We start from the raw sequence: 18,045 nt of genomic DNA on the forward strand, positions 1-18,045 counted from the left end.
ATAACACCTTTGAGATTTCTTGTATGTGGCTTGGTGTTGTTAAGTTCTTTTAGTTTTTATTTTTCTCTTGAATGTTAATATTGCTAGGTAAAGGATTCTGGACTAGAAATCCTTTTTTTAAGTACTTTAAATATCCCCTGCAACCCTTTCTGCTTGTAATGTTTCTACTAAAAAGTCTTCTGGCAGTTAGTTTGGTGTCCCCGCAGGCTTTTTTTTAATTATTATTATTGCTGTTTTCATATTGTTGTTCTGTCCCTGTGTAAGCTTTCAGTGACTTTTTTATTATGCGTCTTGGTTTGTCTGTCTGGCATTTTGTTTGGAATTGGCCGAGCATCTCCGATCACAGTGTTTGGTTCATTGAGTTACCCTAAAGTACTCATTTTTTATTCTTTTTTCTCTACATTGTTTATTTGTGTGTTCTCTGACACTGTCATTAGTTTTCTCCATTGCTTCTATTTTTCTGCTGTGAGGCACTTACTGTATTTTTATTTATTTTTTTAAAGATTTGTTTATGCATATGTAGGGTCAGGAATGGCCACTGAGCAGATTTTCAATGATCCAGCAGACTGGGTAAAGGAGGAGTCACAGTCCTCAGTGGCTTTTTGCAGGCTTTTATTGGGGTTTACCAGGTACACAGCAGGCAGAGGTACTGGGGGGCCGGGAGACTGGCAGGCCTCCCAGCCCCCAGCAAATCCTCACTCTATCTGGGCTCTCCGGCCTTCTCTCATATTCTTTCTGCTCTTCTCATGGCTCTGCTTCTCTCTCGGTTTCTGCTGGCATCCCTGTGACGCTGCCCTTAAAAGCCCAGTCTCAGCCCAGGTGAAATCCCATCTACCTATGCCCACACCCTATTCCAGGACCGCAAGGATCCATTATCTATCTTGATGGCAGGAGGGCAGAAAAGCCTGACATTTTTCCTTACCCTGTAGCATACAAGAGTTGGGGTACACGCCAGAGATGTGGGGGAGGGGGTGGTGAGAGGATTCACCAGAGACAGTGGGGAACAAAACAGGCAGACTGATGAAATACACTGCTGAGAGGAGCAGCAAGCGAGACAGGAGAGGTCTGCTGCCCCATGTGGGTTTCTCTCTGGCTGAGGATAGAACTTGGGCTGCAGGGGCTGCAGATTGCTTCATATTGCGGCGCTTAACCTCTTGGGCCACCAGGGAGGCCCACTTACTGTATTTTTATATTTGGTTATAGTGTTTCTTAGGTGGTGTTTCAAATTGTACCTGCCTGTTATTTTATTTGTTGCTGTTTTAATATCCTGGGTTTTGTTTGTCTGTGATTCCCAAAACATTGTTGCAATTATCACTTCCAACTCCTCTTTGGTCATGTGCTGCAGGCTGGATTGAGACTTGTGGTATGTTTTGTCTCCTTTTTAATTTTAATGGGTTGTCATAGGGATAGACTTCCAGGCTGGCTGTTGTCTTTGCATTGTGTTAAAGTAACTGGAGCACTGCTCCTGGTGAGGGGTCGTGTAGGTATAAATGGGAACCAGGGCAGTAGGGCACCAAAGGGTCACCAAGCAGTGAGTGTCCGGGAATCAAGCTTTCCATTGTACTGTGACTACAAGACCTGTGTTTTGGAGATCCACAGTGATCCCCTACTAGAGTTAGTCTTGTGTCTCCTTCTACCTAACGCTGATTTTGAACACTAGAGGCAGTGCTGGGCATGGAGTAAGTTGATATGGGGGTTCACACGCTGGGAGTTCTGTACTTTTCCAGCAGAGCCTTATCCTGGGGTGTTTGCACCTGTTATTAACAGGGGCTTGAACTCTACACAAGTATTATTTTGTTGTTTTGGTTTTTTTAGCCCCTTGGCATTGGCAGGTGTTTTAAATATTCCCACCACGGCTTTCAGAAATGGCCTCTTCCTCAAGGAGACACAGGTGATCCGTTTTGCTCCAATTCAGGCTCCAGCCTGAATTCGATAGTGAGACCTTTGGCGTAAGCCAGTAACCTGCACTCAGCACCCAACCCCCTGCAGGTCCCATTATCCTGGGCACCAACTTTGCACCCCCCCAACCCAGTGCAGTGTCGGGTCTCAGTAATCCCTGATACTGGCATATACTGCTGAGTCAACAACTATAGGGGGGTTCTGCACAGCAGCCACCCCACCTCTTGTGGGTTCTACTACCCAGTATCACTATAAACACAATTCCCTGAAAGTCTTCCCTACCTCTTTCTGTGGGGCCATTGCTCCTGGTGTGTGTGATGGTTCTCCATTATTCCCTCAGGTTTTTTTACTTTGTTCAACTCTAATTGTGATTATATGGAGGAGGCGAAGCTGGATCTTCACTCAGCCCATCTCCCTGGACTCCTTTGCTTGCGGTTTAAATGAGATAAAGCATATAAGATGCTGAAAATTATACCAAGTAATCAGATAGGCATATGATGTTTTTAAAGTTAATTTTTTGATGTTTAAAGTTTTTTACCTCATTAATTTAAAATGAATTTTAAATAACTTTGTTCTTATACAGAAGACTTAACTAATGGCTCCTGTGATGATGTTCTAAATCCTGAACAACTTCAGAAGCTCCTTTACCTGCTCGAATCAACTGAAGATCCTATAATTATTGAAAGAGCTTTGGTCACTGTTGGTAATAATGCAGCCTTTTCAGCTAACCAAGTAAGTGTGCTGGTGCTAGCAAACAGGTTCCGCCCCTTTTACACACTGAGTAATTGTGACCCTCATCTGTTCCTTAACCGTGCATAGCCTCCATTTCCTCCTCCATACAATGTAGTTACTTAAAGATAGAGAATAATGTTTCCTTCTGAGAAACACAGCCTAATACGATTTCAGTAGCCTTCTAGATCCCTGTGAAGTTGGTCATTGGCATCACACTGGTAATAATTGTATCTGATCAACACTTTGCATTACATGTTCTTTTTAATTATTTAAAATTCAGCAGTGAGTGTTTCAGTCAAATAATGAAAGCATTTAACATTTAAGTATATGCCTTACGTTGCATATAGGTCTCACAAGTACAGTTCTGATGCTCCTGATTCCTGGACCCCATCTGACAACCACTAATGTGGTTGAAGAGCTTAACTTTACATGTTTCCTTTTCCCTCCTCCTCACATGGAAAGAGTCAAAAGCTTTTTACAGTGTTTTTCAGTTAATGCCTTCGTTAACATTGTCATAGATACAAAATAATTTTGGATGTACACTTTATTCCAGTTTTCTCCACTATGTCAAGGTTTACTATAAAATAATTGTACAGGAAGATATAAAAAATATTGTGTATTATTCATGTTCTTTCCTTTGCAAGCCAATTTAAGTTATTTTAAACCAAAAGGAGAAAATAATGAGCCCACTTGAACATCCAAGAATAGCATTGGTTTCAAGCAGAAGAGAATGCAATTCAGGGTTACAAAAGGCTCATCAGAGCTCTCTCTTTATCTTTTGCCTTTGAGTATCCCTTTTTATTGTGTATTGGTCCATAAAAAGGTTTTCTTGGGCCTCCCCAGTGGCGCAGTGGTTGAGCGCCGGGTTGCGAAGCTGCCCGCAGCCTCTGCAGCTCCGGTTCGATCCCCGGCTGCTCCCCGGCCACTGGAGGAGGGTCCCACATGGCGCGCAGACCTCTCCTGCCCCCCGCTGCTCCCCTCAGCAGTGTACTTCGGTCCCTCTGCCTGCTCTGCTCCCCGCTCTGGCTCTGGTGAATTCTCTCACCCTCCCACGCCTCTGACTGTACCCCATGCTTATATAAATAAATAAATATTTAAAAAAAAAAGGTTTTCTTCTCAGGCTGAATTGAAAGTCACTGGTCTCTCATGCCTTGATCCCTATAGCTGATGGTCCAAAAGATGTAGTTGCTTTTCTAGGATCAAGTGCCCACCTCTGGATCCGTCACTGGCTGTGCAAGACCTGGCTCCCATGTGCACCCTGTAACCAAACAGCAAGGACAGATGTGAACAGTATTGATGAAATGTCTGCCGGGGATAATGTGGGATAGAGGAGGTGCCAGGCGGATGAATAGATGGTGGCTATTAGCATGCCTTTACCAGGTACTCTGACAGCATAGTGTTAGCTGCCCTCTGAAAGAAGTGTAGTCAGTGGTTGAGCATCCACTGGTTGACCAGCTTCTTTAGATAATCCATTACCCCTCGTGAATTATAGTGCCTTGATCACTTAACAGTACAGTTTAAAAAAAAAATTCTTATTGCCACAAGTCCTTGAAAAGAAACTAGAATTACAGAAGGAAAGTTTCTTTTTCACTCAATGCTAAGCCCACCCTTAATAGTAGAATATTTGGCTATTGGTAAAAAGTAGATGATGGCAAGAGACTCCTGATAGAATGACATATTTTGTCCTGACATGACATTTTCAGCTATTTTTCTTGTAAGAATTGAAGCAATTGATACATCTTTCATTGTTGGGGCCAAAGGCATATAGTCATATTTTCTGTCTCCTCATAATCCCTTATGGATTTCCTTGGGATATAAACATATACCCAGAAGCAGGATTGTTGGGACATGTGGTAGTCCTGTACTGTTTTCCAGCGTGACTGTACAAATTTACATCCCAGCCAGCAGTACCCTGGGTTCGCTTCTCTCCATGTCTTTGCTGTTTGCAGATACTTGCTCTCTCGTCTGTGTGATACATCTCAACGTAACATCTTTAGGTTTCCCTGTAAATCTCTAGAGCTTTACAGGAATCTTACCATGCTAGAGAAAACTGGATTGAAGTATAAATTCAGAATAATTTTACATTCATGACAGTGTCAACAAATTGACTCAAGGAAATTACATTTTTTTCACACATTTTTGAAACTATGAGGAAGTCCTGCAAGATGTTAGTACATATTTCTCCCACTTGCCCCACTGGAAATGGCTACCTTTTATATACAGTACAAGAAAGTACTATATTAAATACTCCCCTGATGGAGATTCCCACTGCATGTGAACCTTTTAATGCCTCACAATAAAGAAACATGTTGACTTTTGTTATACTCAGTTTCATACTTGACCATGAAATGTTCCTTTTTTAAATTGAACATCTATTAACAACTTGAGGTATAAGTGTTCCAAAAAATACTTTTTAGCAAAGCACTGCTTTAAAAGAATGCCATCACATTTTTCTAAATTTTCCTATAATAGGGAATTCATATAACTTATTTAAAATAATTTTTTTGTTTGTAAATTGCTTTGAGATGATTGCAGTAGCTCTGCAAATCTTCATTGTATATTTCTTTGCATAGCTTAACAATTTTATTTTTCATTGATTTTACCCATAAAATTATGGATAGAAAAAATGATGTAGGATTTGCGGATTGTGTATTGGAATAATTCCAAAGAGTCATTAATTTTTATTTGTATTTGTGGATGCAAAGAACTCAGTGAAAGTGGGGTGCACATTGAAGTCATGATCCTGTTTGTTTCCCTCTTAGGTCACTATTCGTGAGTTGGGTGGTATTCCAATTGTTGGAAGCAAAATAGATCATCCCAACATCAGCATTAAAGAGAAGGCTTTAAATGCACTGAATAACCTGAGTGTGAATGTTGAAAATCAAATCAAGATAAAGGTATGTTACCTGAAATCACTAATATGTAAGGTTATTTATAAATGAAAGGGAAAATAGTTAAATAATGAAATTTTAGGAGACCATCTCTTATGTGAGCAAGAAGCATTGAGATATAATTGACAACAATGTTATATAAGTTTAAGCTGTGCCACACGAGGCTCTGGTGCGCATACATACGGTAAGCAATACTCACCACCATAACATCACCGACCGCCACCTCCATCCACCACCTCACAGAATTACCTTTTATGTGTGTGGTGAGAACATTTAAGATCTACTCTTTCAGTAACTTCCATACACAGTATTGGTAACCAGAGTCATCGTGCTGTACATGGTAGCCCCAGAATTTATTCATCTTATAACTGGAAGTTTGTTCCCTTTAACTGACTCCTCTCCATTTCCTTCACTCCCCAGCCTTCAGAACCCCCACGCCACTCTGTATGAATTTGTCTTTTCTTAGATTCCACATATAAGTGAGACCATTTGGTACTTTTCTGTCTGATTTATGGAATTAAGTTCTCAAGGTCCATCCATTTGACACAAAGGGTGGGATTTCTTTTTATTGTGTGTGTACACAAACACACAATTAAATGCTATCCATGTATATAATGAAATACTCATTCATGTATATATATGGGTTTACATGGATATGAATCTATGACTGTACAGGTATGGATATGTGTGTGTACACACACACACACACACACACCCCCCACATTTTCTTTATTCATCCATCACTGTACTCTGGTTCTTTCAAGATCGTGTCTGCTGTAAATAATAGTACAGTGGGAATACAGGTGTCTTCTGGAATGTGATTTCATTGGTGCATAGTTAGTTCAGTGGTAGAATTCTCTAGAAAATAACTTCATTTCCTTTGGATATATATCCCAGAGGTAGGACTGCTGGATCATGAGGTAGTTCTATTTTGAATTTTTTGAGGAACCGCCATACTGTTTTCCATAACTGCATGCCAATTTGCATTCCCTCCAACAGCAAACAAGAGTCCTCTTCACATCCTTGCCAACACTTATTCTCTTGTCTCTGATAATAACCATTCTAACAGGTTTGAGCTCATTGTGGTTTTGATTTGCATTTCCCTTGTGAGAGATGTCGCGTATCTTTGTGGAACGCTAGCTATTTGTAAGTCTTCTTTGGAAAAACATCTGTTCACATTCTCTGCCCTGTTTTTTGGGGTGGGGGGTTATTTGGGGGGGAGATGAAGAATAAGCAGAGGAGGGAGGAAACTGAGCTAATCAATAAGAGGCACATAGATTTTTGAATTAGAGCTTCAGTTTAATCCAAATGTGGTAAAGAAGCCAGCGAGGATTGGATCATATCTGTATATATTTAGAAATACACAATAAACTAGAAAATTTGTTTAATCACTATTGAGCTCCTACTCTGATGTAGAATTTAGAAATGAGCACAGTTAACTCTTGCTTTAAAAAAGCTGTAAGTAGGATAAGGCAAGTCCATAAATAGTTATAAATCAAGGAAAAGCATGAAGTACTTTCAGGAGAAATTTAAGGAAAATATTGTTGAGTTCACAGAAAGGAGAGATTTCTGTAAAGGGAAGACTCCAACCTAGCTCTTAAAAATACGTAAGGTTATAAAATTTAAATTAAAAAAAATAAAAATAAAAAACAACATTGATGGAAAAAAAATTAAAAAAAGAACAGCTAACTTTACTATTTACAATAGCTAAGCTTTGGAAACAACCCAAATGCCCAAAAATAGATGACTGGATCAAGAAGATGTGGTACATATATACCATGGAATATTACTCAGCATTCAAGAAAGATAAACACATGCAATTTGCAGCAACATGGATGGCACTGGAAGGGATCATGCTCAGTGAAATAAGCCAGAAAGAAAAAGAAAAATACCGGATGGTCTCACTCATAGCAGGAATCTAGAAAACCTAAATAAGGGACTGGGAAAAAGAATAACTATAAGAAAGAAAATATCAAAATCAACAAACAACTATGAACCAGAGACACTCGGTGGGGGGTGGGGAAAGGAGGGCTTGGGGTCAAAATAAGGGGGTTGTAATTGTATGGGGAATATAAAAAATAAAATTTAAATTTAAAAAAGTAAAAATAAAAAACTACATTGATGGAAAAAAAGTTTTCTTACCAGTTAAACCTTTTAGTAAAGTTCAGATTTAGTTAGATGAGTACAAATTATCTGTGAGACATGATATTTCCAAGGTGGACAGATTATGACCAAACAGAGAATAGTTCCAGAAAACTTTCTATCACTCTGGGTTTAGTTTTATTATGTAATAAAAATAAGGTTACTACTTGCATTACTTTTTGCAGGCAGTGGTGAACTACATTATGAAGGATAGTTTGTATATGAACCCCCTCAACAGCAAGATAAATAAGGAATCTTTGGGGCAAATTTAATTTTGCCTCTGCTTACTTTTGATGGAACGAAAAAGAAAAATTTATTGCACTTTGTTCCTTCCATCTGCTGTATATGTCCTTACCATGCTACAAAATGCTTTACACATCTTCCTCCTTTTATCCTGCATGCCCAGAGCAGCTGACACGGAAAGGCAGACTGTGTTGGGCTGACCCCCATCAAGTTAGAGCCTCTGGTGCCAACAGCCTGGTCTCTGCAGCTGGACATTGTTCCCTACAGGCTGACTTACACTGGGGCAGGAGAGCCAAGCTCCTTAGCTCCTGGAAGACTTTAAAGTCCTTGTCTGGGGCCTCCCCGGTGGCGCAGCGGTTGAGCGCTGGGTTGCGAAGCTGCCCGCGGCCTCTGCGGCGCCGGTTTGATCCCCGGCTGCTCCCCGGCCCCGGAGGAGGATCCCACATGGTGCGCAGACCTCTCCTGCCACCCGCTGCTCCCCTCAGCAGTGTACTTCAGTCCTTCTGCCTGCTCTGCTCCCCACTCTGGCTCTGGTGAATTCTCTCACCCTCCCGCGCTTCTGACTGTACCCAGTGCATGTATAAACAAAAAAAAAAAAACAAACAAACAACTATAATAAATAAATAAATAAAAGCATGCCTCTATAAAAAAAAAAAAAAAACTAAAAAAAAAAAAAAAAAAAAAAAAAAAAAAAAAAAAAAAAAAAAAAAATAAAGTCCTTGTCTGCCCCTATGGCAATGGAGGTAAAAACAAAAGCAATTGGGATTACCTCAAGGGAAAAAGTTTTTATACGGTTTTATAAAAGTTATACAGTTTTTAAAAGTTTTTAAAAGTTTTATGTTTTAAATCTTATAGAAGATTTAAAAAAAATCCTACTGAATGAGAGAAAATACTCAATATATAATTAATAAGGGGTTATATTCAAAATATATTTTTTAAATCTTAGCACAATTCAACAGAAAAACAGCCCATTAATGGGCAGATGATATGAACAGTTAATTCACCCAAGAGGAGAGCCAGAAAGCTCACGGATGCTTAAAAAATGTTCATCATCATTTTCAATCAGAGAAATGCAGGGTAAAGCCATGAGATATAATCTCCCACATCCATGCAAATGGCACATATTAAAAACACCTCTCCAGATTCAGAGAAAGGGGATCCTGTTATGTTGTTGGTGGGAATGTAAACTGGTACCACCATTATGGAAAGCAATCTGAATTTTCCTTAAAAACCTAAAAAATGGAAATACCAGACAACCCAGTTGGGCGTTCTTGCACATCTCTCCAAAGAATACGAAAACATCAGCACAAAAACTGTGTTACAATGTTTATTAAGCATTATTTACAATAGTTGGGACATGGCAGCAACCTAGATTGTCCACCAGCAGGCTCTTGGACCAAGAACTCGTGGTTCAGCTACACTATTGAGTACTCCTCAGCCGTAAGTAAGGGTGAAGTATAGCTATTTTCAGAAAAATGGATTTGATAAAATACTTACAAAAACCCGTGTACATTGATGAGCACTGTGAGAGCTCGGAGGGGGAGGAGGAGGGAGGGAGAAAGGAACATGGGGACAGAAGGGAGAGTGGTGGGGGACAAAATAAAAGGTCAGCACAGGTTTCACTCCCGATGTTTCTCTAGGATAAGCAGAACTTGGTGTCCTACTAAAACACAGTTTGCATTTTTTCTTACCCACAGATTATATAGACACCATTAAAATGATTCTAATCAGGAGGTTTCTTTTACAGCCAAGGAGACACCTGTAACTTTGAAAAAATAAATTCCTTGTCTGTGAAACAGCCATAACGACACCTGCCTCATTAGAGTTGCCTTTGGCTGAAGTGAAGGGTGCCCGTGAGATGCCCAGTGTGGTGCCTGCATTGACAAAGGCAACTTAAAAAAAAATAAAGCCACAGAGTGAGGGTTGCGTGGACATGTCATCCTTGCTGAGCAGTCAGTCTCCCCCCGAGCCACTGCCCTGCTCCACAGCACAGGGAAGTTACCGTCTGCCCCACTAAGTTTAGAGATTTGAAGGTGCACCCTTCCCCCTGCAGGTGTACATGAGTCAGGTCTGCGATGATGTCCTCTCCGGCCCCTTGGACTCCGCCGTGCAGCTGGCCGGCCTGAGGTTGTTGACAAACATGACGGTCACCAACGACCACCAGCACCTGCTCAGCAGCTCCCTCACGGGCTTCTTCCGTGTGCTGCTTGCCGGGAACGGCAGCACCAAGGTACGGAGTGGCTGTGGCACCCAGTGCAGAGGGAGGTTGTGTCAAGCTCATGAGGTGGGAATTGAACTCACAAGTCACCTATCCTCAGTTGATGTCCTCAGAAAAGACACTTCAGTCAAGGTTTATTAAAAACCCGTCCATGTGGCTAAAGATAGTAAATAATTTTTATGTCCTAATACTGAATTTACAGACTTGTAAAAGTCATGTTATTTCATTTGTCAGTAGATTGATATTCATTTGGTTTTCTGAAAATGAGTTTACTGTGGGAAGTAGCTAGCTTCCCACACCAGATGCAAGGAATGTGATAGGAAGGAAACTGAGTGAGTGCTGGTTATTGACTTTTTTGCCTACTTATTTAGCCATTATTTGTTGAAAAATCTTTCTAAAACCACTTTTAAGTTCTGGAAATGAATGTCTCTGCTTCACTTGGACCAGTCGTGCAGATGCAGCAGGCAACAGAGATTGAGCTGAACTAAACAGGATCTCAGGAGACAGCCTATGACGGTTACTTGAGTTAAACCCCTCATGTTTGTGTGCATGCTTGTCAGGTGCCATTTTGTAAGAAATAGCATCAACAGCAGTGTATGATCAAAAGGTTGAGCTGATTATTCACCAAGGTTTTACTATATTGTCCATGTTCTCTGGCACAGTTGAGAGAAAAGTGCACGCACATTTTAGGAAAACCAAATGTGAAGCCATGTTCCAAATACTGTCGTCACAAGTAATTTCTGGGGTTATCAAATTGTGACTACAGAAAGCTCAGTGTCGTCCTCCCTTAAAAATTTGTTATGAGGGCCTCCCCGGTGGCGCAGCGGTTGAGCGCTGGGTTGCGAAGCTGCCCGCAGCCTCTGCAGCGCCGGTTTGATCCCCAGCCTCTGGGTAAGGGTCCCACATGGCACGCAGACCTCTCCTGCTGCCTGCTGCTCCCCTCAGCAGTGTATTTCTTCAGTCTGCCTGCTCTCCTCCCCGCTCTGGCTCTGGTGAATTCTCTCACCCTCCCGCAACTTCTGACTGTACCCAGTGCTTGTATAAATAAATAAATCTTAAAAAAAAAAAATTTGTTATGAGATAACATTATATGAACATTTCACATTTGTGGGACCCAGAATATCTGTATCTGATCCAGCATGTTCCAAAAGGCATTCAAAATTAAATGTAATAGCCTCTCAGTATCTTAGCAATATTGCTTCATCCAAGGCAATTTCCAGTATGTGTACACCCAGCAACTCTCTCTCTAGTGGAGTAAGTTCACTTCCCACCTAAGGCCCCACGGAAATTCCCTTTCCCTCTAGTCCTTGGATTTGCAGGTACAGGAATAATTTTTCTCTGCAGCCGCCATGCCCCAAACCTCAGGAGGAATACTGAGTTCAGAGCTACACAGGTCTGTCTCAGACATGGGCTAATTTGTGATCTGAGGACTTTGTAAAAAGTGACTCACACCACAATAGTATCTTCGATTTTTGTTTTGTTTTGCCATTGCATTCCCCTAGTAGGATATCTTTGGTATAGCAAAAATGTGCTTTTCTGGTCCATCTGGAATCCTACCCTAACCACCACCTATAACATTGTCAAATGTTATCTGAATACCATTTCAATGGGAAAATGACTTTATAGTTCCAACTTGCAAATGAACTTTTGGATTGTAATCCATTTGTAGGTGGGGAAAATGTATCCCTTTTAGTTAAGTAAGCACTGAGATGACTTTAATAAATGATCTCACTGAACTATAATAACCTCTTAGATGCAACACTGATTCATAACTAAATACAAATAGTGTGAGATTAAAGTGAACAAGCCTTGCTTACATCTGCAGTAGGAACAAAGAAAATTAATGACGTAGGAGAAATGCCCCGGTGCCACCACAAGATGGCACAGGTGACAAGAGAAAAACAAGACCTGCCATGGTTTCAAACCAAAATACGTTGCATTGTTTTATCCGTAGTTGTATTTTATGTGTTTATTCCTGCAGGTTCCTCCATGTTCCATAGCAGCATGGAATCTCAGTGAGGATACTAGTTAACGCTTGCTGTACCATTCCCTGGTTGTACACCTGCCCTCGCTGACTACTAGTCGGCCTAGTAAGGTCTAATTGACTTGATCTCAGGCTTATGTCAGAAGGCCCAGGACCATCCTATTTCATATCTCTCGTCCATTTTCCTAATCAAAGCTGCACTGCTGTCGGAAACGGGTGTTTACTGCTAGCGCTTAGTCTGTGTTGCTGACAGCCAGTCAGACCTCCAGGGGGCGTGCGCTGCAGGAGGGTCAGCAGTGGTCTTGACTCTCTTACCTTACGAGGCCGTGGTTTTAAAAGGATGTTTAAAAACCTGTGGTCTCCACATACACATGACACAGTTAGCCTAATTGCTTTCACCTGGGGAATGGAGCGGGCCCATAGGATGGTGGCTTTCGTTTTCACCTTCTGCACTGCTTGAAATGTATCATGACTGTGTATTTTATAAAAAGTTGACCAAAACAAGAAAATAAAGCAAAACTTGATCTCCTCCGCCTAATTAACACATTAGTATATACAATGCAAAGGACTGTGTGAGTATGTAGGATAGAGACCTCAAGACCAAAAAGAAAATACTAAACCTTTATAGTGATCATTTCTGGGCATTTTTTGTGCTTTTCTGTAATGTCTTTGCAATCAAAGTTTTATAAGATAAATGTCCAGGTTCCTTCCCAGGTCTGATGGAGAGCACATTGTCACTTTTCCTGACTTCATTACCAGTACCCCTGATTGCTCCTTACCTTCCTGTAGCCTCAAGCTTCTTGCAGAAAGCATAATTTTACATAACTTCATTTTCAAAGGAGACGTTCCATTTGAATGTTTTTATTACTGAATTTTTACTTATAAATGATAAGCTAGTCAGAAAGTTAGTATTTGCTGATTATATCAGTCTGCCTATTGATGATTGTAAAGCATTTTTTCACATAAGAGGCAAGCTTAAAGATTCATAGTAACTTATTAAAAAAGGCTGTATTGTCTCTTATTTAATATTGGTAATCAAACTATCCCAAAGTTTACATATGTCAAGTTCCAAAGATCTAGTTCACTTACCAGAAATCATAAAAAAGGTCTTTATTAATCTTAACACATGTTAAGTTTAACACATACAAGGGGTGTGTGTGTGAGTGCTCGGCGGGTTGTGGAGACATGCGCAGTGTTCTCCCTAACAGCTTCGTTGGTGCGCGAGGTAAGTACTCTGAGGCGGCAGGTGTCGGAAGTTAAGAGACCTTTTAAGTAGGTAAATTGAGAAGGCGTCATAGAGAGAATGTGAGCCACACCTTGAAGCATAGGCAGGAAATTACTATGGACATGGTGAAAGGATAGCATGACAAGGAGGGAAAATTCATGCTTGTTTGAAATAAACCAATATTATTCTTATTTCAGGTTCAAGTTTTGAAACTGCTTTTGAATATGTCTGAAAACCCAGCCATGACAGAAGGACTACTTGGTGCCCAAGTAAATAGCGTACATGGGTTCTTGTTTGTTTTGTTTCTGTAAATATACAAATAAATACATAGGTTTGGACAGAAATCGGGATTTATCTCAAAATGTTAGCAGGGATTATCCTGAGCAGCAATAGTAAAGGTGGCTTTCATGGGTCTTTCTGCCTACGCAAGTTTCCTAAGTTTTCTGTAATGAGTATATTTTACTTTCAAAAATTGTTATGAAAAATTCTCCCTAGTAATAGTAAATTACTCTCTCTACCCTGTTTGGGGTACTGATGTCATCCTATCTTTTACTTGACCAATGTTCACATGTATCTTAGTAGCCACAGTATGTGCCAGATGCTGGGCTGAAATGCCAAAATATGCCAGTGAGTGTAGCATGACGTGGTGCGTATCCTTATGGAGAAGACAGATATGTAAAAAATGAATATAATTTAATTAAAGTTGTGCAGGTGTTGTGAAGAAGCCAAAGTGATGCTGAGCTAGAACAGCCCTCTGCTGTTGCAGAAAAAGGACCCAAGGTAGTCATCTGCTCGGCCCTGTGCCCAAAGTGCAGGTGTGCAGTAAAGGTTTGGGGAATTAAGGGCTCCCTGTGAAGACTACGGGTGATCTTAAAAAGGAAATGTTTTTCAATTCTAGGATTCCAAAGAAATAGTTTTCAGCTGCAAACCTTTTTTTTAAAACCTTTTTAAAACTTTTTTCCATTATTGTACAGTATAGGGGTAATCTTTTGACAAGATTTAAATATATGTATGCAATAGTTTTAAAATGTGAAAATATACATGAAAAATGTTTTCAATTATTAAAGTAATGCTCATCACTTCGTCTTTCAGGTGGATTCATCGTTCCTTTCCCTTTATGATGGCCACGTAGCAAAGGAGATTCTTGTTCGAGTTCTTACGCTATTTCAGAATATAAATAACTGCCTCAAAAAGGAAGGCTATTTAGCTCTGCAGCCTAATTTCACTAAAGATTCACTATTTTTCCTGTTATATGGAGAAGAATGTGCCCAGAAAATGAGAGCTTTAGTTTATCACCATGATGCGGACGTGAAAGAAAAGGTAACAATAATACAAAAATTGTAATTGGTCGGCCATGTTTTTCCAAAGAGTAATGCAGTCTGGAAGCAATTCACGTAAGTTTATTTTTCATTTTCCTTAAAATGAATTCTTTCAGCTGCCGATTTTTAAGTAGTAAATTATCACAACTCCTTAGCACAGTTACAGCTTGCCATGGTTTTCTGGTGTATTTTGGACCATTTTATTGATACAAACTGAATATAAAAGCTTATTCTGCAACCATTTATATCTTTATTTTGTATCTGTTTGTTGAGATACTTCAACTATTTGCATGAAGTGAGCTTTTTTCTACTGTGTCAGGTGACTTGCAGTTACTCCTGAGGCAGGATTGGTTATGTAATGAGTTCTTTCAGAACTGCCTGGGATGACCTCGTTTCTAGTAGTGATGAGTTCCTGAGAGCTCTAGTCCATCTGCCACCCCAGATATACTGCTTTCAAGCCTGTTGTAATCATTAGAATCTGTTCTAGCTAATGAAAACAGTAAACTTCTAGGAGAAATGTGTCCTAGTACTAACTGCCATTCAGTGTGTCAATATGCAAAGATGCTATACATGAAATACTGGGACCAATTGAAATATCCATTGGTGATTGGGCAAATCAATGAGTTAGTCTTTAAAAATAACAAACCAGGTCCGAATATGCTGATGTGGAAAAAAATCCATGAAACGTAGGTATTTTTTAAACATATATAACCCCCTTTGTGGTTTTTAAATGAAAAATATTTATGCCTATATAATGTACTTCTAGAATTACTTTTCTATCTATACCCTCTTTTACTGTTTAAATTTTTACTCTGAACATAAATTTTACAGTTAGAGGGGAATCACAAGGTTGTTTTTTCCTCTTAATTGATAGTACTAAATTTGCATATTTTGTGACTTTAGGCTAAAGTCACAAAACATTAAAATTTCTCAGCTACTTTTTTAACTAGTATCTTAGTCCACAAAAGCTACTAAAACAATACTGTTATCTTTTATTTCAACAAAGTTTTTATAATTATCAAGTTCATAGCACCACCATGCTTAGTATTAAATAGGTACGCAAACAGATGCTTTCATGTTCATTTAAGACAAAGCTTTAAATTTCATTTGTACATACATGGTGTCCACAGGAAGTCAGAAATTCTCAAACAGAAAAATGCGAAAGTCTCAGGTTATCCTGAAACAGAAATCAAACTTGGAAAAAAGGTTTATGGTAGGAAAAAAATTCAGTGCAAGGTGAATATGGCAATTCAAATGACCACACTAGTAATATATATGTGGTGCTTTAGAATAATACTTTTATTTATGATGCAAACATAAGCATTCCCTGAAAGGCACATTTCTTTATAACTTTTTCCTTAAATCTGCCCCCTTGATGAAAATGTGTTCAAAATATACACATTCAAAACCACGATTTGGTTTCATAGTGCTTTTTCAACATTAGGTTCTAAAACTGTCTCTTCTTCTAGTTTGAATAAGTAGTCTCATTTCCTGGCAGTCAGATGAAATGTCAGAATGCTAGAGAAAAGGAGTAATTTTTAACTACCCAGAGAGAAATACATAGTGAAAATTCACATTGATCTTTATCCGTATAGGTCATGACACAGCTTAGCTTTCATTAGATAGGATTTCTCTTAATTGATGAGACAGGCCCAATTAAGTGGAACTAGAACATAATTTGAAGTGCTTGGAGACTCTCAGTTAAACAGTACATGTGAATACAAAAAATGGTAAGGCCATTCATGGAAAAGAAGCAAGATATATTTGGCTTATCATTTTGTAAAGCACAGGTAAGAGATGACATTTCAGTTCAGTGTGCAACAGCAAGGAAGATAACAAAAACCCTGGCCAGTAGTAATCTAACATCTTGATTCATGACAGTGAATCTAGCTAAATGTTCCTTTGGAGTTAAAGTTTATGCTTACTCAGTTTTTCCTGTAGGTTTCTTTTATGTGGGGGAATTTTTTGTGCATTAGTGCCCCCAAATCACATACATTATATGTACACATGACAAACTTTTCCTTGATGGATTAGCATTTTTATCTACAAAGATGCTAATTTTTGATAAAGATCAATTTCATTTACATTTTTTTACACTTGTTTTGGCAATTTATAAAATGGAGATAAAAATTGCATCCAGTGTTTCATGTCTTTAGACTTAAATCTGCAGCACATTATCAAAAACATTATTAGCCTATTTTCAGCTTTCAAACCTGCCTGTGATTAGGCAGCCCTACCCTAAATTGTTTTCTCCCTTACATTTCCAATTTTTTTTTTTTAATTCACATTCACATTTTTGGAGGTAGGTAAAAATTATCCTCTTGTTGCTCATGAGGAAACTGAGGCACAGTGAGCATAGGTAAGCTATTTAAGATGCAGATTAGTGGCTAACATGTGGCATGCATAATGTACAAGTTAAATCATAGAGCACTGCCTGGGTAGCAATTTGATAGCCTATTTTGATGATTTCATGAGACTGGATCAGGAAGATAGAATAAGCCTCCTGCAGCTCTGATGTAGGGAAGCTCAGATTAGTCAAGTAACTAGAGAGCCCTGATAGGACTTAAAATTCCAGTCAGCTGATTCCCAAAATCACCATCTTTAATTCTACACTGGCTTAATAATTTATAAATCTTACTGAATGAGTATATGAAAACAAAATGAGAATTCAAAATATATGGTCTTTTAGCATCTAAGATCTGCATTTAGCTTTGGAAAGTTTTTTTCTTGCAGCTATATTTGTACTTAGCAGATTTCACTTTTGGATCAAAAATAGAAATTTCATGTCATATTCTCATAATCACATTCTTTGCCCACTCAGAGGCCTTTTAATTTGGGCATTGTAGACATACAATACACAATTCCCCTGTCAAAAAAAAACTGCTTTTAAAAGGTTAACTTAGCCCAAACTACTCCTATGATTTTATGCTAAAAACAAAACCAAAAAAAACCCCAACATTTGGCATATAAGCTAATCTTAATAGAGCAAGAACTGCCCTATCAGCATGAGAGTAAATTTCATCACTTAATACGCATGTAGGAACTATGTTCATATGTGCAGGCCTCTGAAGAAATCCATGTACGCAGGCAGCCTTGATTAACATTGTAGAAGGCCCTTTAGAAGAAAGAAGTCTTTTTAAGATCAGTTTTTCATAACCTCAGAATGCATTTGTTTAAAAAATTCAACTGCAATGTTATATCACTGAGACAAGATTTAGAATCCTTATTAGCCAACTGATTATTTAAATGATCCATACTTGAACTTTTTGTGAACTGGCAATCAGGTTAGCACATTATTACACAAAGCATAAAAATACAAACTTGGCGGAAGTTGTTTCCAAATGTAAAAATTTGTAGCAGGTAATGCCTTTTTCCACTAAAAGCTGCTGTGC

General features: G+C 39.1%; 1 protein-coding gene across 1 annotated transcript in view; it reads left to right on the forward strand.

The window, feature by feature from the left end:
- The window catches only part of ARMC10 (armadillo repeat containing 10), a gene marked incomplete at both ends in the record, with an annotated part of 29,112 nt that extends 14,434 nt beyond the window's left edge, over positions 1-14,678 (forward strand). The window contains 5 exons of the mRNA XM_084230614.1: positions 2,483-2,631; positions 5,394-5,528; positions 9,961-10,137; positions 13,532-13,603; positions 14,427-14,678. Coding sequence (XP_084086740.1) covers positions 2,483-2,631; positions 5,394-5,528; positions 9,961-10,137; positions 13,532-13,603; positions 14,427-14,678 — 785 coding nt within the window. The remainder of the gene's footprint in view (positions 1-2,482; positions 2,632-5,393; positions 5,529-9,960; positions 10,138-13,531; positions 13,604-14,426) is intronic.
- Between the last annotated feature and the right edge of the window lie 3,367 nt (positions 14,679-18,045).

The sequence above is a fragment of the Talpa europaea genome (genome assembly GCF_964194135.1).
Source record: "Talpa europaea genome assembly, chromosome: 3".
Taxonomy (NCBI): Eukaryota; Metazoa; Chordata; class Mammalia; order Eulipotyphla; family Talpidae; genus Talpa; species Talpa europaea.